General features: G+C 53.0%; 1 protein-coding gene across 3 annotated transcripts; it reads left to right on the top strand.

Annotated features, from left to right (window-relative positions):
- The first annotated feature begins 1,859 nt into the window (after positions 1-1,859).
- Bahd1 (bromo adjacent homology domain containing 1) lies at positions 1,860-24,294 on the top strand. Of its 3 annotated transcripts, none has more exons than XM_085696457.2 (7): positions 1,860-2,178; positions 15,592-17,019; positions 18,807-19,189; positions 19,922-20,081; positions 20,470-20,546; positions 21,162-21,262; positions 22,107-24,294. In XM_085696457.2, the coding sequence occupies exons 2-7, from the start codon at positions 15,606-15,608 to the stop codon at positions 22,294-22,296; spliced, it is 2,325 nt and encodes a 774-aa protein (XP_085552583.2). In that variant the 5' UTR covers positions 1,860-2,178; positions 15,592-15,605; the 3' UTR covers positions 22,297-24,294. The 3 variants fall into 3 exon arrangements, with proteins under 3 accessions (XP_085552583.2, XP_048315572.3, XP_085552584.2); XM_048459615.3 differs by lacking the exon at positions 1,860-2,178 and adding an exon at positions 12,206-12,338; XM_085696458.2 differs by lacking the exon at positions 1,860-2,178 and having other exon boundaries at positions 21,171-21,262.
- Positions 24,295-24,432: the final 138 nt, after the last annotated feature.

Raw genomic sequence — 24,432 nt, 5'->3', positions numbered from 1 at the left:
TCTTTGCCTTGGGAGCCTCAAGGAAGGGAAAAGTCCTTCAGTGTCCTACTTTCCAAGGTTTGGGATGTTGCCTTCCCTAAGGATGGGAAGCAGAGGGAAGGGTAGTGGTCCTAAGAGAATTTGGCCCTTTGAGAAGTTTGTGCACAACGGTTTAGCATGGCCTTGGTAAACCATGTCCTGTAGGTAGTCTGGGGGTCTCCCCACCCCCTCGAGCAGTTCTGGAGGCAAATGAACTGCCTTTTTCTTTTTTCTTTTTCTTTTTGCGAGGGAGGCTACTGCCCAGCCACAGAGGCTGGCGGCCCTCGTTCCCTTCAAAGCTGCCTGGGTCAATGCTTCAGTAGCATGGTCTGGGAAAGGTGGGGCACAGGATATAGGGCAGGAGGAGCCCTTAAGCCACTCTTTAAGGCTCGGTTTTTCCTGCTTACTAACCAGGCTTCCTCAGCAGCACTCTGGGCGCTTCTCTGCCCTAGGCGTTCCAGGGCCCAGCCCCTCCCCGGCTGCTCCCAGGCTCGGGTGACTTGACACTACCCTTTCTGCTCCTGCTCCTTTACCTCCCTAAGCGCCCCTCCCCCGCCTGAATTGGGAATGAGGCTTTGTTCAGGGGTGGACTCTCAAGAAGGATTTCTCAAGAACCTACTGTGTGCACATTACAACTCCTTGAAGTGAAGTCCTGGGCTGGCTCTGGCGCGACAAGGTGTCCAGGACACAGTTCCTCCCTGTACCTCACAGGGACCTCCCACCCCTTCGTATGACCTCAGCCTGCTGTGCCCACCCACCCAGCTGACCCCGAGAGCGTGCTCAGGCTTGGAAAAGCACGTCTGTGGGTGTGAGAGCCACAGCAGAAGGTGTCTATGGGGAAGCTAGGTGAGTGTCTGCATTGGGTCTACACTGGCTTGGGGACGCCAAGGAGGGTGTCCAGCCGCGCCTGTTGGGCTGCCCGCCCCTTTCGCCCTCCCTCAGAGAGCTCTGATGTTCCCCGCGGTGGTGGAAGAGGGTGTGTGGGTGTCAAGGACTCACAGACCGGGCTCTGCTGTCAGCTGGAAATGGATGAGGGTTCCACACTCGGCTTCTGAAAGAGGGCGAATTGGGAGCCGGGGTGGGGGGGCGGTAGGTGAAGGGCAGAAAGAGGAAAAAGAGATGCGGGTGAGGGGTTACCGAGCCAGGACCGACCTTGCTAGGAAGGAAAGGAGACGTGGCAAGCAGGGAAGTCGGAAAGATGAGGCAAGGGCGGGAGGGGCTTCTCAGCAGTCGGGGCCCTTTCGCGCGAGTCTGGGGCCCTTTCAGCAGAAAAGGGGGTGTTGTTCTTGCTTGATTTTTCGGCTGGTCTTCCCGAAGCTTTGCCCCGGGGGCAGCAGCCTGAGGAGGGTGGGGTGTCCCTTGGCCCGCAGTTTACTGTAGCGGGTGCTTAGAGAGGTTATCAGGGAAGAGGGATGTAGAAGGGTGACGGTCAGGGCGGGGGTGAGCTAAGATTTCTCAGGGTGGGGGTCTGCAGCTGAGGGGCTGGGGCTTCAGGGTCAGGTCACCATGGGATACGGGCACAGGCTCCGAAGACGAGGGGAAAACCCAAGAAGCCGGCAAAGAAAATCATCCCCCGCCACCACCCTTGGCACCGTACCCCTCCCCCCAGGCCCCACCACTCCCCGCACCGCCTCCCCCGGCCGCCTCGTGCTGCCCCCTGCGTCGGGACGACCGACCCGCGATTCTGATTGGTTGGAAAGCGGGAGGGGGAGCCGAGGGCCGGATTGGCTGGCGGGGCCAGCGCAGGGCGGGGCGGCTGATTGGCGGAGCTTGCCGAGGGGCGCGCCGCTGATTGGCTGGAGACGAGGAAGCAGGAAGGAGGGCGGCGGAGGCTCCGCTCTCGGGGAGTTTGTGGGGGAACCGCGAGCGGCGTAGCGGATCCCGGAGCCCGGCCCCCGCTGCCCGCCCGTCTGGCCGCCTGCCCCGCCCGTCCGGCCCTTGCCGTCCGCCCGCCCGGACCAGGCGCGCCCGCCCCCCCGACGGCCCCGCCCAACCGCGGCCCCCGCTCCGCCCGCCCGGCCCCGGCCCCCAGGAGGAGGCGCTGACGCAGCAGCGTGGAGCCCGGGAATTGAGCGCCCCCGGGGGGTTCCAGCCGCCGGATTCCAGCCCGGCCGGGGCCTGCGGGCGCCCAAAGCCGCGCCGTCCGCGTCGCTCGTCCCGGTGAGCGAGGGGCCGGGATCCAGGAGGGGGAAGGGGCGGGCGGGCGAGCGAGCTAGGTAGGCGGACTAGCAAAAGGGAGAGGACCGGCCGCCCGTCAGCGCGCCCCGCCGAGCGCGCCGCGCCGCCGCCCCCGCCAGCCCCGGGAAGGGACGGACGGACGACAAGAAGCAGGTGCGGCCGCCTGCCCGCCCGCGCGCGCCGCCTCCCTCCCCCGGGTCCGGCGCCGCGGTCCCGCCATCGGGGAGCGCGGCGCGCCTCGAGGTGACAGCCCCCGGGGGGCGCCCGCCTCACAGGCCGGGGGCGGGGTGGGTGGCGGCCGCAGGGTGGCAGCTTGGCCGGGCGGCGGTGGCGCGGGCGTCCCGGGCTACGGAGGGCGGGAGGACGCGGGGCGCTTCCTCGCCGCGGTGGAGCCGGCTCGCCTCCGAGTGCGCGGGCGGCAAGGCCCCCGCCGCGCCCCCTCCCCCATCGCGGTCCCCGAGGCAAGGGGCCGCGGCCGGGGGCGTCGCCGCGGGATCGCCCTCTCGGGGTGGGGGGCGCCCTCCCGGGTTGGGAGCAGACCGGCTATTGCCGGAGGGGGGGTGGGGATGGGGGCCGCGCCAGGGCGAGGGGTAGTGTGGACCCGATCGGGTCGGGCTGAAGGAAGGGAGGCGCCGAAGACGGAAGGGGACCGGTTCGAACAGCGAGTGTGGGCCGCGGGAGGCCCTATGGGGACCGTGCGGGGCGGCGGCCGAGTCCGAGGTGGGGCGGGGGCAATCGAAGTTGTCAGACCGCCTCCAAGTGACAGCGGGACCCGGTGCTCCAGGCCCGGCCTGCTTGTACCCTTCCAACCCCGCCGCCTCTCCTCCGGGGCTGGGGGCCGGGTCAGGTCGGGCCCGAGGGGCCCGCTCGGCGATGAAGGGCCGGACAAAGGCAGCGCCCGAGCGGGCGCAGGTAGTGGTATCGGGGAGGGGAGCGAGTCCGGGGCACCCACCCTAAGGGGCGGGCAACGGGGCCGGACTCTGCCCTGGGGACTGCGGGGGCCGGGGCGTCCACCGGGAGGAGCTGCGGCACTGGCTCTGGGCTCTAGCCGCAGATCGCCTCGCGGCTCCGGGAAGAGTGGGGTCGACTTAGCCAAGGCGGAGGGGCAGGGGTGGGGGAGTGTGCGCACCGAGTGCCCTGGCCGGTGGCGAACCGGCTTGGTGGACTCATGGAGGCGAGCAGAGCCTGCTAGCAGTGAGAGGCGTTCAGCAAGTCTGCCTACCGGTAGAGGTTTAACTCCACCTGGGATGTCTCCTAGTGGCCCATTGTCGGCAGTCTTAAGAGCACCGACAACTGACTACTTGGATTGGGACTAAGGGACCCACCCCCCTACACACACCCCCACTGTGCTTGTCGATGCCTTCACTACTGCTGTAGCAGTTTTTCTTAGCTAGGAAGGTACCCACATAGGGACATGATAAGCGAAGTCCATAAATCCAGGGAGAAATTTGATGATGAGAAAAAATGAGGTTTCCAGTTCTCTTCTTTTGTGCCACCTGACACGTTTCTTCCCATCTTCTACACCTGCATATCTTCTACTAAAAAAAAAGTAAAGAGCTTCTGGGGAACCACATTTCTCAGACACAACACTGTCCTAGGACACTTTGGAATCCCTGACTTAAGCTGAGAGTGCTGATAACCCCAGCAGTGACCAGCTCTAGGCTGTATGCTGTTTACCCGTTTGTAAAAGACCCACTCAGCTCCAGTGCCCACCCCCCCATGTGAACATGTTGGAAACGGGAAGAGAGGAGACTCGGCTAATGACAACTGAGAACATGGCCTTTTGCTGAGAAAAATCTGGGTTGGAGTGGCACACCAGGGGGATCAGTCAAGAGCTCCATTCCGCTAAGGTTGGCTGTAAGCCCTTGGTGAGAAAGCTACCTGTCTGCCAAAGGGGGCAGTGCAGTAGGATGTGGAGTTCATTCATGGCACCCATTGCTCTCCCCGGGAGAGTCTGTACTCCAGCTTGGGTGGAGTTGAGGCTTGTGGGGAAAGGGAGTATTACTTCTCACAAGAGACTGAAGTTTGTTTGACAGAATTTAATTGTATGTCTAAAATCCAGAGAAGGCTGGAGAATCTGCTTTTGCTGGGGTTGCACTGTATGTGACTTCTTTTGGTGGCAGTCGGAAGGGTGACCTGATTTGGCTGCTGGAAGGTTAAAAGGAGTTGCCAAAAAAAAAATTTCCCTCTGTGGTAGGGATTTTACCTGGCAGGAGACTCATGCCTGTCAGATCAGTGTTGAGGGGAGCTGAGCCGTTAGTGTGTTTCTGCTCTCTGTTCCTCTCTGTCTGTCCTTCCTTCTCCCCTTTCCAGCCCTAGCTCTCACGCTCCAGCTGAGGCTAGCCAGGAACTTGCAGCAATCCTTCTGTCTGCCTCCTGAGTGCTGGAATTATCTCTGTACCGCTGTGCTGGTTTGGGTTTGTTCTTTTGGTGTCTCCCTCCCTTCCTTTCTGTTGCCGTGTTCCCATGTCATTTTCCTCTGGCTTCCTCTGACTCTTCTGATCCCAGTCTGTGCACAGCTACCAGAGCATTCTTCCCCACAGGACCCCTTCAGTTTCTTACTCACTAAATTGTGGTTGCTCTCTCTTGCCTGCATTCTGACCCCCGACAGTGTCCCCAAGGCTGCTCACCAGTCACTCTGCACATTTGTCTCTCCTCTGCCCTTTGCTCCTGGCTCTTCCCTTTCCTTCTCTTCCACTTGTCCATTGTCTTGGTGTTGTTCAGGAAAATGTATTTTCTAGCACGGTGTCTTCTCAAATGTGTTGTGAGCTGGAAGTTTCTTAAGGATAGGGGTAGTGAATTAAAGTGTGTGTGTGTGTGTGTGTGTGTGTGTAGTCTATTCTGGGACAGAGAGGAACCTTTGGCTTTTCTAGAAGTGCCCTGTATGGATTCAGTCCTTGGAGGGCTCTGACCCTCTCTGTCAAAGGTATATAACTAGGGCATGTTTGTGAGGCTCTGATGAGTGTTTTCCTTTGCCGCTCTTCTGACCTATCTGCTGAGAGTCAGTCCTAGATTGTTCGTGTGACACCACACAGACATGAATTGAAAAGGGGCTGTAACCCTGTTTTCCTCCTGTCCCAACTAAACCATTCTCTCCCTCTCTCTCTACCCAGCTTTTCTGTTCATTTGCAATTTACTTGCTGTTCATGCTGAATGAATCCATATGTTTTACCTCTTCTCATCTGGGTGTAAATAAGAGAGAAAACACTATTCGGAGAACAGAGGAGAAAAATAAACCTGGGCTAGTCCATGGATGGGCTTCGTAGGGTCCTTTTCTAGAAGGTGTTTTTCCACTTTGGGGGCTAGGTCTGTCCCATATTGTACCTTTGAGGAGGGAATGCTATCCTTCCAGCTCTCTTAGAAGTTGGTTTCTATTGGTGATCAAGCATGGATCTTGGGAACATGGGAGAAGACTGACTGGCTTGAAGCTCAGTGGTGAAGAAGTATATCTTGCATCCATTCTGTCTCCCCCAAACCTCTCTTTTGTGCCCCAGTTTGATGATTAATGGACCAACATTTCCCTTCTAATCAGGAAGGCCACCCCTTACAGTTGCCATGGTGATGCAGACCTCTCCCCCGTCAGTTAAGGAAAAAAATCCTACTACTTCTTATCCTTGACTGTAAGGGAAAGGCCACCTCAGAACGTCTCTCCTGGGCTTGCTCCTCATCTGCTTGCTCTGTCTGCAGTGTGCATCCTGGAACATAGTCCTTTCCCTACTCAGACATTGCCTGAGTACCTTAACCAGATTCTGCACTTGTCGGAGCCAGCAGGTCTAGAACTGGCAGGAGAGGAAACAGCCTTTTAATTTATTCATCCATGATGCAAAGTACAATCCAGAAAGAAGAGCCCTTCTCCTTTAGGGATAGAGGAGGCGCCCTCCGTATGCTCTCCAGTATTTAGAGGTTGAACTAGGTAGCATTTGACACCCGAGAAGGAAATTTCAGTAGACCTGAAAGAAAATCAGCCTAGCATATCTACTAGAAATTGGAGTTCAGTGAAAATTTGGTAATTATTTTCATTTCTCCCCACCTCTCCATCATAGCATCTAAGAGGACTTAGAATGTTTTCATTTTATTACTGTTGTTCCTCTTGACCTTGCTCTGGCAGCATCTGGCCTCAGTGCCCTGTCGCAAGGTGAGTCATTAAGGAGGAGGAAAAAACCTTAAGGAGGAAAAAAAAATCCCCAGAGCTCAAAAGTAGCCTGTGTTGAACTGAAGCTGCCAGCAAAGCTGGCGAGTTTATGGAGCATTATATGAACAGTCCCGACATTAAAGGGCCTCCTTTTTATGAATGGGTCGTGAAGAATGTAAATAAAGCAACATCTCTCAATGGGGAAGCATTTTACATAAGCAGCACTACCCCAGCCCAAGTATTTATGGGAACTTGCTAGCACTGTCTGGCAAAGCTTGTTTCCTTTGTGTCTTGACTTTGGAGGGACAAGGGGAGTGTGAGGAGAGGGTGCTTTGGCTCTATGGGTTTGGCCTTGTCTTAGTGGCCAACACAGTGTCTGTTAGCCCTAAAAAGATGGAAGAATATCACATGTGGTCCAGAGCTTGTGAAAATTAGCAGCAGAGGCTCCCGACACCTTGTGGTGTAAGATTCTGCATGCAGCTCCTGACCCCTCAGGCTGCTTAGATCTTCCTAGGTCATGCCCAGGAGGTCTTGGATGATGAGGTCCTACCTGGTTTTATGGGAGGCACCTAGCTGGAATAAAATGTACTAGTTTGAATTTCAGTTCCTTTATCTTTCTATATCCCCTCTCCTGGTTTTGCCACTAATGAGCTGTAAGCCGGCTAAAAAGTGGAGGAAGCAGTGGGCACCGAGCATTCCTGCTCAGGGCTGCCAAGTCCTGGGGTCCCAGTGAGGGCATGGGTGTCCTGTGCCAGGCATCTTGGTGTGAAAGCTGGGGATGAGAGGCCACTGGGTTTGTAGAACAGGACCCAGAGTGCAGTCAGTTCTCAGACTTGGTGTCCTGGAGTGGTGGTCATTACATTTCTCTTTGCACAGCGGGAAATACCTGCAAGGGTGATTATTCATTTGATTCAGTGTGGTGGTTCTTGAGCTCCTCCACAGACTTGGTATGCCAGGAAGGAATGAGGGGTTTATCTCTTGGTCTGGTGTTATGAATCAGTAACTTTTAAGATACCATAACCAAGTTACTTGAATGAAAAGACTTTCATAGTTAATGATATCAGTACTAGCTAAGAATGTATTGGGTCTGATTATTTTCTCTGGCCTCTGCTCCTTCTCTGGGATTTAGGAAGGACAAATGTGTTGATTTCCTTGGAGTAAGGTGTGTGTATCTAGTTTCTGCCTCTGCCAATACAATTTTTCCAGTTTCCCGCTGCAGAAGAGAGGAATGGACCCTTCTGTAATTGTAGTCACTTGTCCAGAATGTTTGGGGATAACACAGTTTGTTTATCAGGTTTCTGTGCTGCCAGGTGGTTTAGAAGTGTGTTCTTAGAATAGTTATTATCGGGGTGCCACTTGTTGCCAAAAGAGTAGAGCCACCTCACCTCTGCAATCAGGGTCAGTGGTCATTTCCCAGTCCTGACGCGAGCTCACAGTTTCCATTGACTGTGGAAAAGAATTCTATAGAGAGGAAATGCTCTTTAGAGAAAACTGAAAGTATGAGAGATTATCTGCCCCGAAGAGAGGAGCAGGAGCAGTTGCTGTGTCTCTGTGAATTAGGTGGCCGTCTCCACTGGGATAGGCCACGTTCCGTCTCCATTGCAGTCTGAGCCGGGGAAGGGTATTTCCCTCGGGCCTGTAGACTCGAGTAGAGGCTTGGGGAAAGTTCTTTCTCTGGATTTACTGTAAAATGTGCTCTCGCTCTGTCTCTGGAGCATTCCCCACTTTCTAAGTAATAAAGTGATTTTGTTTCAAAAATGTATGTAAGAGTTTATTCTGGCCGGGCAATGGTGGTGCCGCACACCTTTAATCCTAGCACTCAGGAGGCAGAGGCAGGCAGATCTCTGTAAATTCAAGGCTAGCCTGGCCTACAAATTAAGTTCCAGGGCAGCAAGGATTGTTACACAGAGAAGCCCTGCGTCAAAAAAAAAAAAAAAAAAAAAAAGTTTATTTGGAAATTCGAGCCAACTTTTCTAAAGATGAGATGATGATTTCGAGACAGGATCCTATATAGCCCGGTCTGCCTAGAACTCTCCATCCCCCTCCTCACCTTGAGTGCTAGTATTTGTTGGTATGTGGACCTATCTGTCTGTGTGAACAGTTCTTTAGGCTGAGAAATTCAAGAGAAACTGTTATGTTGGGCTGTGAGGCCCTAGGAAGTGGCAGTATGAAAACAGTGTGGAAGTATGGGCTCTGAGACGCCTGGACACCCCCCCCCCTTGCTGTTTACTATACTAGGTAGGGTTTTCTTAGGAGGTGGGGTGGGAGAGTGCGTGCGTGCGTGCGTGTGCACATGTAGGTCAGAGGACACCTTGCGGCAGTCAGGACTTTCCTTTCACCATGTGGATTCTGGAGAATTGAGCTCAGGTCATGAAGCTTGGCAGTATGTGCCTGTACCTGCAGAGCTCTCCCATGTATAGGCACACACCTTCCGTTAGTCCATCTGTCCGTCCGTCCGTCCTTCCTTCCCTTCTTCCTTCATTTTTATTGAACTCTTTGTGCCTGTTTATGTCTTCTGAAGATGTAATGGTAACAGCTGCTTCCCTAGACTGTTGTGAAGGTAGATGCAGTGATTGACATGTACTAAGTGGTACTGGGTACCCAGAATACAGAGTAGCATTCTTGGGACAGTAGGAGCCCCCCTGGTGAATCATGTTCCCTGCCCCTGCCCACTTAGAGACCTTGGGGGCTGATCTGGCTCTTTGGTACTGATTCCACCTCCCTATCCTTTCTGGATTTACTGCTTACTGTTTTGAGACAGGGTCTTATGCAGACCTCACATTAACTGTGTAGCCAAAGATGACCTTGAACTTCTGAGCATCCCGCACCTCACTGAGATTACAGCTGTACATCACACTGCCTGGTTTTATGCAGTGGTGGGGATCAAACCCATTGCTGCCTGCATACTAGACAAGTGCTAGCTACATCCCTAGCCCAGGCTGTCTCTAGCGTTTTTTGTCATAAATGTGTGTATGCTTACTCATTAATGGTTGGGGTGGAGAAGGCAAGTAGAATTTTTCCTTGAGGTAGCTATGGAAAATGGAGAGGAAAGGGGATGGTCGTGAAAGAGTTAATACAAAATTAATTTATGAATGTGGATTAAGTTGAATACGCACAGTGGACTCCTGGGAATGAGGGTAAAGTTGAAGGCCAGAGGGTTCCCTAATCCAGACATTTAAAGTCTTTGGATTGCCTCAAACGTTGTTGGGGAGCATATTCTCTCTCTCTCTCTCTCTCTCTCTCTCTCTCTCTCTCTCTCTCTCTCTCGTAATTTTGTATTTTAGATCTGTAGCTGGTAAAGGGTAAAGTAGATGTACATTTTCCAAAATGAACTGGGGTGGGGGAACCCAGAAATCTAAAATACTTACAGATCCAAGGATTTTGAATATGGATTTTCTACCCTTACTGAGTCAGGCCAGTGAGCTGGCAGTCAGGTAAACCAATGGATGGAATTTAGTAGTGGGGAAGGCGGGGGCTACCTGACCTCCCCCAGGCTTGCAACCTGTTTAGGTAGCAGAGGAGGCTGCCTTGTGACTCTCTCCCTTAGTGGAATGTTTGGAAGGCTTGGCCTTGGGACTTGTTTTCAAGGCTGCCTCAATCAGAAGATTCTTTGTTGGGAAGGTGTGGGGCGTAGCTCTCCTCCTCATGACTACTGGTGGTCTACTTCTGTTCAGGACCAAGAGGTAGCTGACAAGCCACTGGGGTCACCCAAACTGACCCAAAACTACTAGGGTATTGAGTATGCCTTAAGATTTTTTCCCACCTATATTTTACTGATGTTGGAGATTTGCAAATATTAGGCAAGAGAGTGCTCAGCAGTTAAGAGCACTCATTGCTCTTTCAAAGAACTCAGGTTCGATTCCCAGCACCCACGTGGTGACTTACAGCTGTTTGTCAGAGGATCTGATGTTCTCTTCTGACTTTGGGGAGCACCAGACACACTAATGGGTGCATATACATGGCAGCCAAAACACTGATACACGAAGCAATTTTAGAAATAAGAAAAAGAAAAGAATGAGCTTGTATTGCCTGGTGTATACTAGGCACTCTATACATGATCTCACTTAATCCTTAAAACAAGCAGTCTTGCTTTGAAAAGTAACCCAAGCAAAGTTTGGAGTTCGGGCTCTGCTGTGGGACTGCTGGTAGGGACAGAGATCAAAGTGTGCAGTGTGCCTGGGAATGAGCAATGGGTGTTCTGGTTCTCACAGGAGCTGTACACCAGGAAGAACTATGGGAGAGTAAAATGGCTAAGGTGTTGGGGCCTTTAAATCCCCTTGGGCCAACAATACGACTCTGTGGGTGAAGGCATTTCCTGCCAAGCCCGGCATTCTTGAGTGCCATCTTCAGAACCCTCATAGTAGAATGAGAGAAACCAGCTACCCCACAAGTTGTCCTGACCACCTGCGCTATTGGTGCATGCACTCACACATATATGTACACATGCACCAAAAACAAAAAAAGTGTTTAAAGAAAACCCCTAAAGACTAGTTGGTATTGCACATGGTTACCTTCTAATTTGTCAGTTTTGTGAAGCAGAACACGGAAACTACTAATGCACTACTAAAGCTCAATGCCCTCTGCCCACTGTCCTTGCTTAGGGATCTGTAGATATGAAAGGCGCTGTCTTTATTTACTCCCTACCTATAGGAAGGGCTTTGCCTCCATACTAAGGCATTGGCAGTTTCTGACCACCTGAGAAAGAGCTTACTATTGCTACTGTTACTACCCTAAACTTTGATCTCTAACAGATATGGGAATCTGTAGTCTTAAGTTAGAGCTCCCCCTCCCAGCATATCCATGTGCCTTTATGGTTAGTGGAAGAAGCCTGGCTGGCTTTGGCTCTGGAGCTAGAAGTAAGCCAAGGTCTGAAGCTTTGGCCCTTTAGGCTCTCATACTAGGGTATTAGAATCGATTTAAAGAAAAAAGTTAGAAACAGACCTGTCCATCGGGCTGAGCTGAGCTGCCACAACCAGCTTCTTTCTGCGTGGGATGGATGGTGGGGTGGGCATGACTTCCTATGCAGCTGCGTGCTGTGTGTCTCTTGGGTTCCCAGAGGCCTCAGTGTGACCCATGAAGAGCGGGTGAGGTCTTACAGGCTCTAGACAGTATTGGCACCTCTAGATGGCAGGTGTAACTCCTCAGATGGGTGCCAGACCTAAGGAGAATCAAAAACAAGCCTGTGCCCAGGTGGGTGGGAGCAGTTCCCGTTGGTTGGGCACTATGCTCTTTCCTACCCAGGTATTTCTATAATTCAGCTCAGTTGCAAGGTGGCTTGAGTACCCGCAGCAGGGGCTGTGGGCCAGAACCGCTGTTCTCTTAGCAGGTAGTGCCCCAGGGTGTGATGGGTGCCTACTGTGGATCCTTAGTCAGAACACATGCCATCCTGGCCCCATCTCCCCCCATTCATACCACCCTGGCTCCACAAGGGAAAGGGAACATTGTTGCCATCTTTCCTTGGGATGGACATTTGAATGTCCTTGGCAGAATAGTAACAGAGCAGAGTTCAAGTGCTGACTGGATGTTTGGATTCTCGCCCAGATTGTCCCCGGCTCCTGCTGTAGGGAACTGATGATAGGTGCCTCTTCTGTGGCCAGGAGGGAGAGGAGCCTCTGCTCTCCACCAGGCTTCCACAGTGGCTTGCCATCCTTGTCAGTGCTGGGAAGTAAGATTTATTTTGGTATGTCAATTTCAGACAAGGAACCTCAAGTTGAGTTGTTCATTTGAGTCAGAGCCAGCTTCGGTTTTGCATTTTGCTAAGCTAAATGTGAAACCCAGGATCTCGTACTTGGTAGACAAGTTTCCTACCATTGAGCTGCTTCCCAGCCCCAGAGTCAGGCCGCCTTCCTTAGACTCTGTTCTGTCTGCTTCTCACTAGAGATGGAGAGGTGCAGTACCTTTGCCTGACTTTACCATAAGCCATGCAGAAGAAGCTGCTGTTTTCCCAAGTGCCGTTGAGCATGTAAATGAAAAGGAGACTTTGCCTTTGCGTGCTTGTTGCTTTTCTTTGGTAAGATTCAAGAAAGCTGGTGTTTCTGACAAAGGTTACTTCTTTCAGGGGAATAGCTCCGGTCCTGAGACTGAGGACACTGATTGACTGGTGGGCACTATGTAGTAAGGGGAGCAGGAGGCAGTTTTGAGGATCTCTTCCTACCCAGGGGCAGATTTAATTTATGGGAGTGGTTCATACTGTGACGTGTACCTCTGGCCTCTCTTGTTGGACATGTAGCACCTTGTTCTTCAGCTGGATATGTAGCACCTAGCATGTGCACTGCCTTTTTTGACAGGGTGGTATGTGTCTTTTCTGCTTCTGGGCATGGCTTCTGCTAGCCCCAGGCAGATCTGAGTTACACTGAAGCCTAGCCTCACGCACCCATCGCTCCAGACACCAAGTTTTGAGGCTTTGATGTGCCTGGAATGGAGATCTCTTGCTTGCCAACTTTGACTTATACTTATGGGGATTGTGGGGTCTTTGGCCCAGAAGCTCTCTGGTCGGCCAGTGTCCTTTAGGTCAGTTGTTCAGGGCTGGTGACAGTCAGACTGGTTTTCCCCAGTGAGAACTTGCTTGATACCAGCTAGGTAAAAGGTAATTGCCCTGGGGAATCCTTCCCAGGAACCTTCTCTCAGGGGGCCCGGATTGTTTGTGCAGGGACAGGTCTTCCCGAGGGCAGAGGAGCAGTGCTCATCACTTGACAGTGGTAGAAAGTTCCGGGCTGAACTCATGGAAATGAGAGGGCCCGCAGGAATGGCTGTCCTCACGGAATAGGGACCAGGGCTTCTGTGCAGTCCCAGCCAGCCCTGCTGGGCCACCTCCCTGGCAGGCTGCAAGCCCCTCCACCTAGCCCCACCCCAGGGAAAAGCTGCTGCTGAGGTTCTCACAGGTCTTCAAAGCATGACTCACGCTAGTGCTCCTCATTTCCAAGTACAGCAGAGGGCGGCGACAGAGACCCCAGCCTCTCAAGACCGCACCACCTGGGCCCCACATGAAAGCTGGAGGTTATTTTGCAATGTGCTTTGATGGCTCTGGCAGTCTTTAGCCAGTGACAGGAGGTTTGGCAGATGCAGAGGAGGTTAGCAGGAGGCTCCTGTGCTTGGCTTGGAAACAGGACTTGCACCCTGTGATGTAGAGATTTACCGGATGTCCAGCCCTCGGGGGCAATGGCTCCCTGAGAGACTGGAGTACTAAAGGCGAGGTTAAAGTGAAACCATCTTTACAGGAAACACAACACTCTAGGAACAGGCTCCTGAGAGTGGCCACTGCTACTGCTTCCCACCTCTCTGCCTGGGACTTCTGGGTGCTAAGAGGGAAGTACCGAGTATAGACAGATAGCCCGGGACAGCCTACCACCCCTGTGACCAGGCAGCCTCCCCCCTCCTCACAGCCCTCCCCTAGCTGCTGTCCTCGTGCCTATGCTCTTTCCTGCCCACCCCCTTTGCTCTGTGCTTGGTATCCATGTCCTCAAAGGCCACAGGCCCAGGTGACCTCACCCTTGGCCCCCAGCCATTCCCAGGCCCAGCTGCTCTGGCGACTTGGGGCCTGTTGAGGGGCTTCAGCCCGTGTTTGGCTGCATTGTCTATTCACTCATCCTTCATCTCCAAGCTTCTTGGGAATGGGAAGCAGGACCTTGGCTTTGCCCACAAGTGCAGATACTCTGCCGCCGCCACAGGGTGCCTCCTGGTTTGAGAAAAGGGTCTGTGGGTTGTCTGAGCCTGGGATGCTTTTAAGCGTAAAAGGGGCGAGCTGACGAGTGTGCTGAGCAACCAGGACAGCGATCCCAAGTCAGAGCAGAAAAGAGACTTCAGGCCTCACAGACGCCTGGAGTTGTTATGAGCTTTGCCATTTAAGAATGAATGGATTTGCCTCCTGTTACTCTTCTGTGCCTGGGGCCTGATTTCTGGACAGTGGCAGGTTCCCACACATGGCCCGTTGCTTCTTCCCCCTTGCAATTTTCCCAGGCCTTTCTCCATGAGGGTTGTCTACACTGCCCCATCAACTGGGTTTCCTTTCCCTCTTTCCAGGCCAGTGCAGCTTATCTGGAGAGAAGGCACCCGGTGACCCCCACTAATGGCTGAAGACCACAAAACTAATGGGGAAGAACTTGGCAAAGCCTGGAAATCCTCAGGCTTGGGATCTTTGGGGTTAAGTCCCCGCCCCTCTCCACTTCTCCCAGCATGAATAACAATAGTGGGGAAACTAAGCTGAAAAGCCTAGCCTGCTGGATGGGGAGGGGTCCCTGAGGTGCCTGGTGAGGAGAAGCGTGGACTGTCTGGCACCTCACTTGGCAGCCCCTGTGCTTTGGAGAGTAGATGGGAAGTAGTCTGGCCACCCTCCCTCACCCTTGTAGATCTGCTTTGCCTTTATGGTACAAGTGTGCAGTGCACAGCTCAGCCAGCTCTGGCCTTTTGTTACTTAGAACCTGAGATCAGACTGCCCCTGAGTGTATATAGTAGGGAACATCTGCAAAGCCAAAGGTAGGGATCATGCCTGGTCTTGGGCATCCTCGGGCTTCCTGAGACTCTCCTGCCCACTATCTTGCCTATCAAGGAAAAGTGAGGTACAAGGCAAGGCTTCCAAGGACCACTGGTTTTTCTCCTGTGCTAGCTTTGATCCTAGCTTAATATCCGTTACCAACCCTGGCACGCTGAGCTGCCTTTCCCTGGAATCTGACCAAATTACGTGGGGGCTGCCTCCTTGGGCAGGCTCAGGCCTCACCTTTGTTAGGACTTTTCCAGAAAGATGCAGTTATGACTCTCTTGCTGGATGGAGGGACCTTCTTCCCCTGCCTAGCAGGCAGGTTCTTTGACTCAAACCTCTCTCTGCCCACCTGTTTATCCTCTGGCTAGTCTCAGAAGCCCGGAGTTGAGGAGTTGGAAGTACTTTGGTCATGTCTCTAAAGCCTCACACCGCCTCAGCCCCGTTCTGGCTGTTTTCACAACCTCCTCTTGGGTGTCTAGTGGGAGCAGAAGAAGAGGTCTGATTGTTGCTTTCGGTTCCTCCTGTACCTTGGCACTGGTGTCTGTGACATTTCTCAGGCTTTCTGGGGCTTAATTCGTGGGGACTAGGTGCTAGAAGGAGAGGGGGAGCCAGTACTTACACAGCCACTGGTGGTCTGCTCATACCTGGAAGGCAGGTCCTAGGAAGTTCCAAGCTGGAGACAGCAGGAGTGAGCCAGAGAAACTGCAGGGTGAGGGTGGGTGGGCTGCAGGGGAGCAGGAGAGGGGCAGCGACCAGGTCTTCTCATTCTCTGCCTTCTTTCCCGCAGTTTGGAGGGATTCCATGACACACACTCGGAGGAAGTCCCTTCCTATGCTTAGTTCTGGCCCCACTGGCCGAGGGGAGCCCCTGCAGATGGAAGACAGCAATATGGAACAGGGGACTGAAGATGTGGAGCCAGGCATGCCTGAGAGCCCTGGGCATCTCCCAGGGCGCCGCAAGAACTACCCATTGCGTAAGCGCTCACTGGTTCCAGGAAAGCCCAGAGCCTGCAAAGTGCTGCTGACTCGCCTGGACGTGGCCGGTCCACGAAGTGCCGATGAGGCTGATGAGCTGCCCCCCGACCTGCCCAAGCCCCCTAGTCCGGCCCCATCCAGTGAGGACACTGGCCTTGTGCAGCCCCGCAAGCGGCGCCTGGCCTCTCTCAACGCAGAGGCCCTCAATAATCTGCTGCTGGAGCGGGAGGACACAAGCAGTCTGGCAGGTGCCCGCCGAAACCGAGGCGGGGACCCTCACCGTAGCCGGGACCGGGCCACAGGGACCTGGTCTTTCTCTAAGAAGCGACCTCGGCTGGGAGACCTTGGAGAAGGAAGTCGAGACCAGTCCCCAGAGCCAGCCCCAGATGAAGGTCCCCGACGAGATGGAGACCCAGCTCCCAAGAGACTGGCTAGCCTAAACGCAGCTGCCTTCTTGAAACTCAGCCAGGAGCGGGAGCTACCTCTTCGACCCTCTCGTGCCCAAGCTGAAGCAGATGGGCGCTCCACTGAGCCCCTGGCACCCAAGATTCTGCGGCCAAAGTGGGCCAAGGTCAATAACAAGAACTGTCCCAAGGCTCGGCAGGGGACTGGCTCTGGGGAGACTTCAGGGCCCCCCAGCTGGCAAGAACAGCCTGACGAACCTTGTCCATCTGCTATTCCTCCTGGGCCACCTATCCAGCCATCTCGCCAGGTCCCGGGCAAGGCTCTGGAAGACCCCTTGCGCCCCCACCTGCCTCTGCTGATGGGTGGGCAAGCAGCTCTGAAACCAGAGCCTGGCCGTCCAGGTGAAGAGTCACCCGCCCCCAAGCAGGAACTGCACCAGCCCTCCTTCCCTGCACCTCAGCTGTCTCCGCTGCCGATGCCCGGCAATCCAGCAGACTACAGTGGTCTGTGCGGAAGGCCTGAGCTCACTGCGCTAGGCAGCTTCTACCTGTACTGTGGCCAAGACGGGCTACAGTGTGGGAGCTACTCCCCTTGCCCCATGCTCCCAGAAGGCAAGCTGTCTCCGGTGGCAGCCCCCAATGAGGGGCTTCTCATGTCCCCGAGCTCAGTGCCCTCTGGCATCCCTTTCCAACACCCTCCTTGGAGCTCCTCTCGCTACTGCTCCAGTGAGGACACTGGAGTGAATGGCTACAGCATTTGTGGAGTGCTGCCCCTGCCTCTCACCCACATTGGCACTACCTGTGGCGGCTGCCCCTACAAAATGCCTTTTACAGCAGGTAAGCTCTGTCGGGACCCACATGGTATGCTAGGGAGTTTTTAAAGCATGACATCCCAGGAGGCTGAGATATAGCTCTGGACAGGGGACTCTACTGAGTCTGGCTACTACCTGGGAGGCAGGGGACTTTAAGAAGGGAGGTCTCTACTCATTTAGGCAATGTCCTAGGCCTACAAACAATCCCATCTAGCTCTAATGGCCTGCTTTGCCCAGACTGTCAGTGAGGTTTCCCAGCTTGGAAGTTAATGTACATAATTGGACAAAGTTTCTCCTCCAAAACTGGGATTCCCGTTCTTAAACTCTTAGATACAGAAATGAGGGTCTTAGGTAGGCCCTTTGGTACAAGACTGTAAGCTCAGCTACTCAGAAGGCTGAGTCTGGGATCATGAGTTCAGGACCAGGCAGAGTTACAGAAAGAGACACTTCTCAAACAAAAAAAGAGAAAGGTCTGGAGTTCAGTGGTGATAGGAGTGTTTAGCACATGTGAGGCCCTAGGTTCAGTCCCCAAACCTGGGGAAGAGAGAGAGAAAGAGAAACTAGGGTTTTTGCCAAGTCATTCCCTTGTCCCTTCTATCCGGGGCTCTCCCTCATCCCTTGGAAAAACTAACATTCCTCATGTCCAAGAGTCCACCTACACGCCGGCTGAGTTTAGCATTCATACGAAGCAACACCAGGTGTGGTGGGATAGTTTTGCCCTGGCTGTCTGTACAGGCTTTGAAAAGACAATAGATACACAGACGTGGCATTGTGTGGATAGCTGGGTGTAGGCAGGGTGGGTGCGCATACTCAAGAAGAGACCAGTGGGTTTGGCACCCTCGGCTTTGATAGCTGTAAGACCCAGGGGTGGTTCATGCTCAGCTAGACTGGAAAGGCTGTCTGCACCTTCTCTCCAGGCTGCTCCCTCCAGCTTCTTGATAGAAATGAGGTGACTAAAGCCATCCTGACCAGCAGGTCTGCCCTGTGCAAGAGAGATGAGGGCTGGGCCATCCCCTGCTCTTCCTCCTCCCCCACGCCCCTTAATGTAGGGGTCTATAAAACAGCTTTATAGACCACTTGGCTCTGGCCAGACTGGTTATATCAGGTTCTAACATGGATTGGAGTCCTGAGAAACAAGAGCAGACTGTTTCCTGGCCTTTTCTCATAGACCCTTACCTTTTACCCTCATAAGCAAGACCACCCATAAGCACTGTATGCCAAGCGCCATTCTCAGTCCTTGACACATAGTCACAAGGCATGTAATTAGGCAGACTCCGCCAAAGTGCCTGGATTGAAATGTTCTCCCTTTCCTCATGACATGGGCTAAGCCAGTAACTGCTGTGTCTGTTTCCTCCCGTGGAAAGCAGTAGTAACAGTACCTACCTCGGGATGTAAGGGTGAAATGAGTTAGTATGTAAATAAGGAAAACAGTCGGAATTCTGTGTCATGCTTGTAAGCACTACTTAACATTGCAGAGGGGCCAGAGTGACTTGCCTGAGGTCACGTGGCTGGTAAGTGGTAGGTGTGGGGCTCATATCCCAGTCTGTCTGACTCCAGAACTGTGAAACCCTGGAGAATCTTAAGTTAGAGCTAACGAAGATATTTTTGCTGTCCCTCCTTCTTCCAGTTAGAGTGGGACATACAAATGTCTGCTGGCCAGTTTCCAAGGGGAAGAAAGGCCCGAGTCCCACCTCCCGTCTCAACTGGCCTTAGAGTTGCACCTTGGAACTAAGCCAGGCCTGGGACCTGAAAACAGATGGCTAGAGGGGTTGGAGTTTGTCCTACCTACCTTGACCCATTCTCCTTTTTTAGAAGGCTGCAGGTCCCTCGGCCAGCTGGAATTTCCTCTCCCAGAAGCTGGCCACCCAGCCTCACCTGCTCACCCCCTCCTGGGATGCCCTGTGCCCAGTGTGCCACCTGCAGCAGAGCCCATTCCCCATCTTCAGACACCCACCTCGGAGCCGCAGACGGTAGCCCGGGCATGCCCTCAGAGCGCCAAGCCTCCAAGTGGTTCCAAGTCTGGCCTGCGCACAGGCTCTAGCTGTAGGTACACTGTGAGGAGCAAGGCTGCCCGCAGACCCAGCCACCCCAAACAACCGCGTGCTCAGCGCCCACGTCCTCGCCGCCGCCGTCGCCGTCGCACTAATGGCTGGGTGCCTGTAGGTGCCGCCTGTGAGAAGGCAGTGTATGTCCTGGTGAGTGTTAGCACTTAGCTGATGGGAAGAGGGTAGGGGAAGTAGGTCATAGGACACTAATGAGATGGGTCTGGCTACTCTAAGGGCAACAAGGAGCTGCAATTCACCTCAGGAACCAGTGTTAACTTCTGGTTCTTTTCACCCAGGTCTTACCATGCGCCCTGGTGGTTTCTGTTTGCCACTTATTCTTGGTGATCCGAGTCTTCAGCTTCTCGGCCCTGTTCAATCCTCTTTCCATCCCACACTGTATGGGGGGTTGGGGTGAGCCAGAAAGTTAAGTGATGGAGTAACAGCAGGAGAGAGAAAACAGTGTCCACTAGAATGTTGAGTACGTCTGAAATCCATGTTAGAACTTAAACTAAGTGCTTTGCAAGCTTTTTCCTCTTTAATGTCACAACTGCCATATGTGTGTAGTATGTACTCCACGGTCCCTTTGCTAGATGAGGAAACTGAGGTTTAGATAACTCTCCTAAGGCTCTGTCACTTAAAATGGTGATTTAGGGTTCAAGCTCAGACCACCTCATTAGTGCCCAAATGCTTAGAGAACCAGCCTCATTGGTATCACTGTTTTCCAAGCTTAGGAGTTCCCCACCCCATCCTGTCCCAGTTTGCAGCTACCTTAGGGGGTTGACTGCCTTAATGAACTAGAGGAGATGTTAATCCCTGCTTCCCTCTGTCGTCAGTCTTGAGTGTGGCTCTCAGACTTATTTGTGTCATTGGTTCATTGCCCAGGATGAGCCAGAACCTGCCATCCGAAAGAGCTACCAGGCAGTTGAGCGACATGGAGAGACAATCCGAGTTCGTGACACTGTCCTCCTCAAGTCAGGCCCAAGAAAGACATCTACACCTTATGTGGCCAAGATCTCCGCCCTCTGGGAGAACCCTGAGTCAGGTACCTGCCCCTGAACCCAAGAGACCGCTACCTTCATTTGGGTCCTGCCTACTGTTTGGCCTGGCACAAGACCACCACTCTTGGCAGTCTGGCTGCTGCAGAGGCTGGAAATTTTGACTTGAGTTGAATCCATGCACTCGCTTCGTTAGTCACCAGAGCCCAAGCACTTGTCCAGGCCTTACCCATCAGTGCCTTCTTGCCCATCTCTCTGTCTAACAGAATTCCAGGCTGCTGAGTGCTTGGCCTTGGTCAGGGGACACAGGCAGCCAGAGCCTGCAGGATGGGACCAGGATCTCGGGTTGGAGAAACCTCTAGGGCAGGTGGCCAGCCTATCTTAAATAAACAGGGTTGCTAGCTCCAGCCATGACCTCTTCTGTTGTCTTCCTAGGAGAACTGATGATGAGCCTCCTGTGGTATTACAGGCCTGAGCACTTACAGGGAGGCCGGAGCCCCAGCATGCATGAGGTGAGCTGCCTAGCAGGGTGGCCAAAAAAGAGGTTGTGACATTAAGACATGGCATACGAAAGGGACAGCTAGGAAACAGCCAAGTCCTCCTTCAAGTCCTCTGGGGGTTAGCATCTCCCAGCTTATGTTCCAAATGGAAATAATGACCCTTGAGCGCCGGGGCTTTGAAAATGGAAATGAGCAGTTCTGTCCTAACAGCGGGATGACAAGGTGGCACTGTGCACCTCACCCCTTTATCACCTGTTATTTCCTTTCTTTTTAAGGGACTTCTCTTTTTGAAACAGGGTCTCACAGTACAGCTCTAGCTAGCCTGGAATTTACTATGGGTAGACCAGGCAGTCTTGAACTCACAGAGATGTATCTGCTAGGATTAACGGCATGTGCCACCCCCTTTGGTGTGGGACTTTTCATCTCATGGGGGAGAAAGGGACCACTTTCTTTTCTTCTTAGGGCTGTGTGGGCAGACAGAGTCAAGACTTAGATGAAACTGACTCTGTTGCTGCTGGCGTTGGCTCGGGTCAGCATTCCCTGCACAGGAGCCGAGCCTGCCTTGTTTCTGGAGTGAGCTGCCTCTCTCTCGCTCCCATAATAAACCCGCTCCTCTTTCCCCTTGAGCCTTTGCAGAATGAAGTTTTTGCATCGAGACATCAGGACCAGAACAGTGTGGCCTGCATCGAAGAGAAGTGCTATGTGCTAACCTTTGCTGAGTACTGCAGGTAGGTGGTACTCTCTGCCCCCGTAGCTGGTCTCTGCCCCCGTAGCTGTCCTCTCCCCTCGGACTCAATGTGCGTGATTTGGGGCAACTTTATGGAGTTCCAAGGAAATCACATAATGCTCTGGGCCCAATCTTAATGGTTTAAAATGTTCTTCTCTAAAACCTATCTCTAATACAGTTTCTCACCCTGTAGGTTATGACCCCTTTGGGGGTCAAGCAACCCTTTTACAGGGGTTGCCTAAGACCATTGTGTAGAAATAACCAGGCTTGCTAAGGATAAAACAATTATATTTTATTTATTTGTTTTAAGGGGAAACCTCACAAAACAGGAAACGCAAAATAACTATCCACTAAAGATCATCTAACACCTTTTGTTTAGTTTTGTTTGAGACAGAGTCTGTGTAACTCTCTGCAGTCCTGGAACTCAGTATGTACACCAGGCTGGCCTCGAACTCCAAGAGATCTGCCTGCTTTTGCCTCCTAAGTGCTGAGATTAAAAACCACACTTGGCTGGAATTTTATTTTTTAATTATCAGATAGAACTGTTCCTCCTGAGGAACAGTAATTTAGAGAGCGCAGGTTAGCCCCATTCTCCTCATGTTGTGGCCCACTAGTGTTCTGAGAGAGAAAACTGAGCTTTTTGGAAAGAAGCCCTGAACGGTGTGTGTGTCCAGGAGCTGAAGTCAACTGGAAGCTGTCAGAATGCACCCAGCCTTGGAGATCAGAATAGGGGCAATGTCACCTCTCAGTCCCCCCTCAATGGGTAGTGTGGGGAAGAGATTGGTTTTCTTAGAAAAGTGGCTGTGCTGAAGGCAGTAATGGTGTGTGGTTGTGTGTGGTTGCAGGTTCTGTGCCATGGCCAAGCGCCGGGGCGAGGGCCTTCCCAGCCGAAAGACAGCACTGGTGCCGCCATCTTCAGACTACTCCACCCCACCACACCGCACAGTGCCAGAGGACACGGATCCTGAGCTGGTGTTCCTTTGCCGCCATGTCTATGACTTCCGCCATGGCCGCATCCTCAAGAACCCCCAGTAGCTCTTCTCTCTGTGCTCACACTGGGGCTGCCTTCGGGAGAGTGGGGCCTGGGGTAGGGGCACTGCTTGAAGCACAGCACTTGGTTAAGGGCCATGGGATGTTGGCCTGTGGTCCTCTTGGGGGGGAGGGAGGGCAGGGGCCCTATGGATTCTGGGCCACATGGGAGAAAGGGAGGCCAGGACACGAAAAAGTTATCTGAGCCCTCAGCTTGGCCTGGGGTACCTATTTGGGCACTCCAGGGTGGAGACTCCTGAAGATTCAGTCTTCCCTGAGGTTGGGCCAGACCTAAGGGACACGGGTCAAGGTAGGGCAGGGCAAGTAGAAGGGTTAAAGTCCTTCCAGAAACAGGCCCAGCAGCCCCTTTTCTAGCCTCCTAGGCCTTCCAAGGGTAGCAAGAGCCAGCTTTACCTCACCCACTGTGACCCGCTGCTTCCCGTCAGCCTGGGATCAGGCTCTGCAGATTCTAGCACAGCTCTGACTTGTTCCAGTGAGTCAAGAGAGCCAAGCTTTGACTTCCTCTTCCTGAACTCAAGGCTTTTCCTTGGCTTTCTTCCTTCACCCCTGCAGTAGCCACTGGTGCTGGCATAAGTTGACCCGGTCCACCCATGGGTGTCCGCCTACTGTCAGCTTTCCATTTAGGGCCACCCAGCAGGTCTGGCTTCCCAGAATACTGGTCAACATGGAGCTTGTCATGTCTGGAAGAGCTGATGAGTGCTGGGAGAGAGGGTGGGGGGCAGGGGACAAGGAAAATTGCTACCTGATTTGCTGAAGATTTTTCCTCTTGCCTTATACTTGGAGGTTCTGGGAAACCTCTTGCAGAACTTCACACAAGACTCTTCAAGCCACACCCACCTGAAATCAAACCAAAGGAGTGCTGTGGCTCCCCCTGCCCTACCACCCCTTACCCTAGTCTTTTGTAGATTGCACTAATTTACATCCCAGTGAGAATCAACACTGTATCAGTCCACAGACTAGAGCTGCAGCCACTTACTCTAGGAGCTAGGACCTGCATTTTCAGTTTCTTCCGTCGCCCAGAGGTTTGTTCTCACCTCATGCTCCCTACTAGAGATTGATCAGGAGGCTGGGTCCCCTGTTGTCCTGGCCTGGGTCTAGGCTCTTGGAGGAGCTGGAAGCCTGGTTGTTTGTACCTTGTTTGTACCAAAGAGGAGCATGGGGCTTGAGGAGGGTGCAGTGCGGTTGGGTTTGGGCCCAACACTGGGAACCTGCCAGCCAGGCACTTCTACAAGGGCATGCTCCAGGGGCATATGCTGTGGAAGGTGGCACTGGGTCCTCCCCTAGAGAGGGGTGACACGGGTCCAGGAGTCTGAGATGGCACTGGGGTGAGTACAGTCTGGCACAGGCTACAGTGGGAGGTGGAAGTGAACCCTGAAGGCAAAGCCCTGGCAACTCCAGGTCCAGGTGCTGACTCTTAGAAGATAAATTGTTCCTGATGGGTAATTGGGCTGGATGAGGACCTGAAGGCTTCAGAGGTTAATTTTTGTTTTGGAAGCCATGTCCCAAACCCAAAAGGAAGACTTTGTATTGAATAAGCTCTTTGGAGGAAGGCATGTATCTGGAAGAACAAGGCGTAAGTAAGAGGTCAGCACAGTGGCAGTGGACCCCTTGGAGCCTGCTCTTTCTAGGGTGCTGCCAAGGAACCCAGCCTCACCCCCAGGAAAGGAGAGAAGAATCCTAGGAGGCAGGGGCTGCTGCCAGATGTTAAATGCTTTTGGAATCTCTTAGATGTGGAAATATTTTTTCGAACATGAAATTGCAGCTGGTAGAATTTCAATGGAAGTATAATCCATGTAAAATATATTTTAGTTGATATTTTGTAAAATGCACTTTTTGTGTGTGTCGATCCTGGTTTCCCAGATCTGTATTTCAGTGTTTACAAGGGAGGGGGTACCTTTCCTAACCTCCCTTCTGACAGAGATTAGAAGTACTTCTTTAAGAAAAATAAATAAATTTGAGAAATTGTATTGATTTAGAAAAGAATCATTTCCTGTGTGTCTTATCATTTGGGGGGGCATATAAATATGAAGGGGCTTACCGTTGTGTTGGGTCCTGGTTAATTACTCCTGGCAACCCAAGGACTCACTAAGGCCGGTGAGGTTGCAAAGTTAGAAAAAAAGA

Source organism: Myodes glareolus, chromosome 10 (assembly GCF_982192425.1).
Source record: "Myodes glareolus chromosome 10, mMyoGla1.1, whole genome shotgun sequence".
Classification (NCBI taxonomy): domain Eukaryota; kingdom Metazoa; phylum Chordata; class Mammalia; order Rodentia; family Cricetidae; genus Myodes; species Myodes glareolus.
Note: the sequence above shows the minus strand (reverse complement) of the source record. Positions and strands in the feature narration are given on the sequence as shown.

What these genes read in the sequence shown, in the direction of transcription:
- Bahd1 (XM_085696457.2), top strand. Translation starts at nt 15,606, where the DNA reads ATGACACACACTCGGAGGAAGTCCCTTCCTATGCTTAGTTCTGGCCCC. An exon ending in CAAAATGCCTTTTACAGCAG is followed by an intron (nt 17,020 to 18,806) that starts GTAAGCTCTGTC and finishes CTCCTTTTTTAG; the next exon opens with AAGGCTGCAGGTCCCTCGGC. An exon ending in AGAAGGCAGTGTATGTCCTG is followed by an intron (nt 19,190 to 19,921) that starts GTGAGTGTTAGC and finishes TTCATTGCCCAG; the next exon opens with GATGAGCCAGAACCTGCCAT.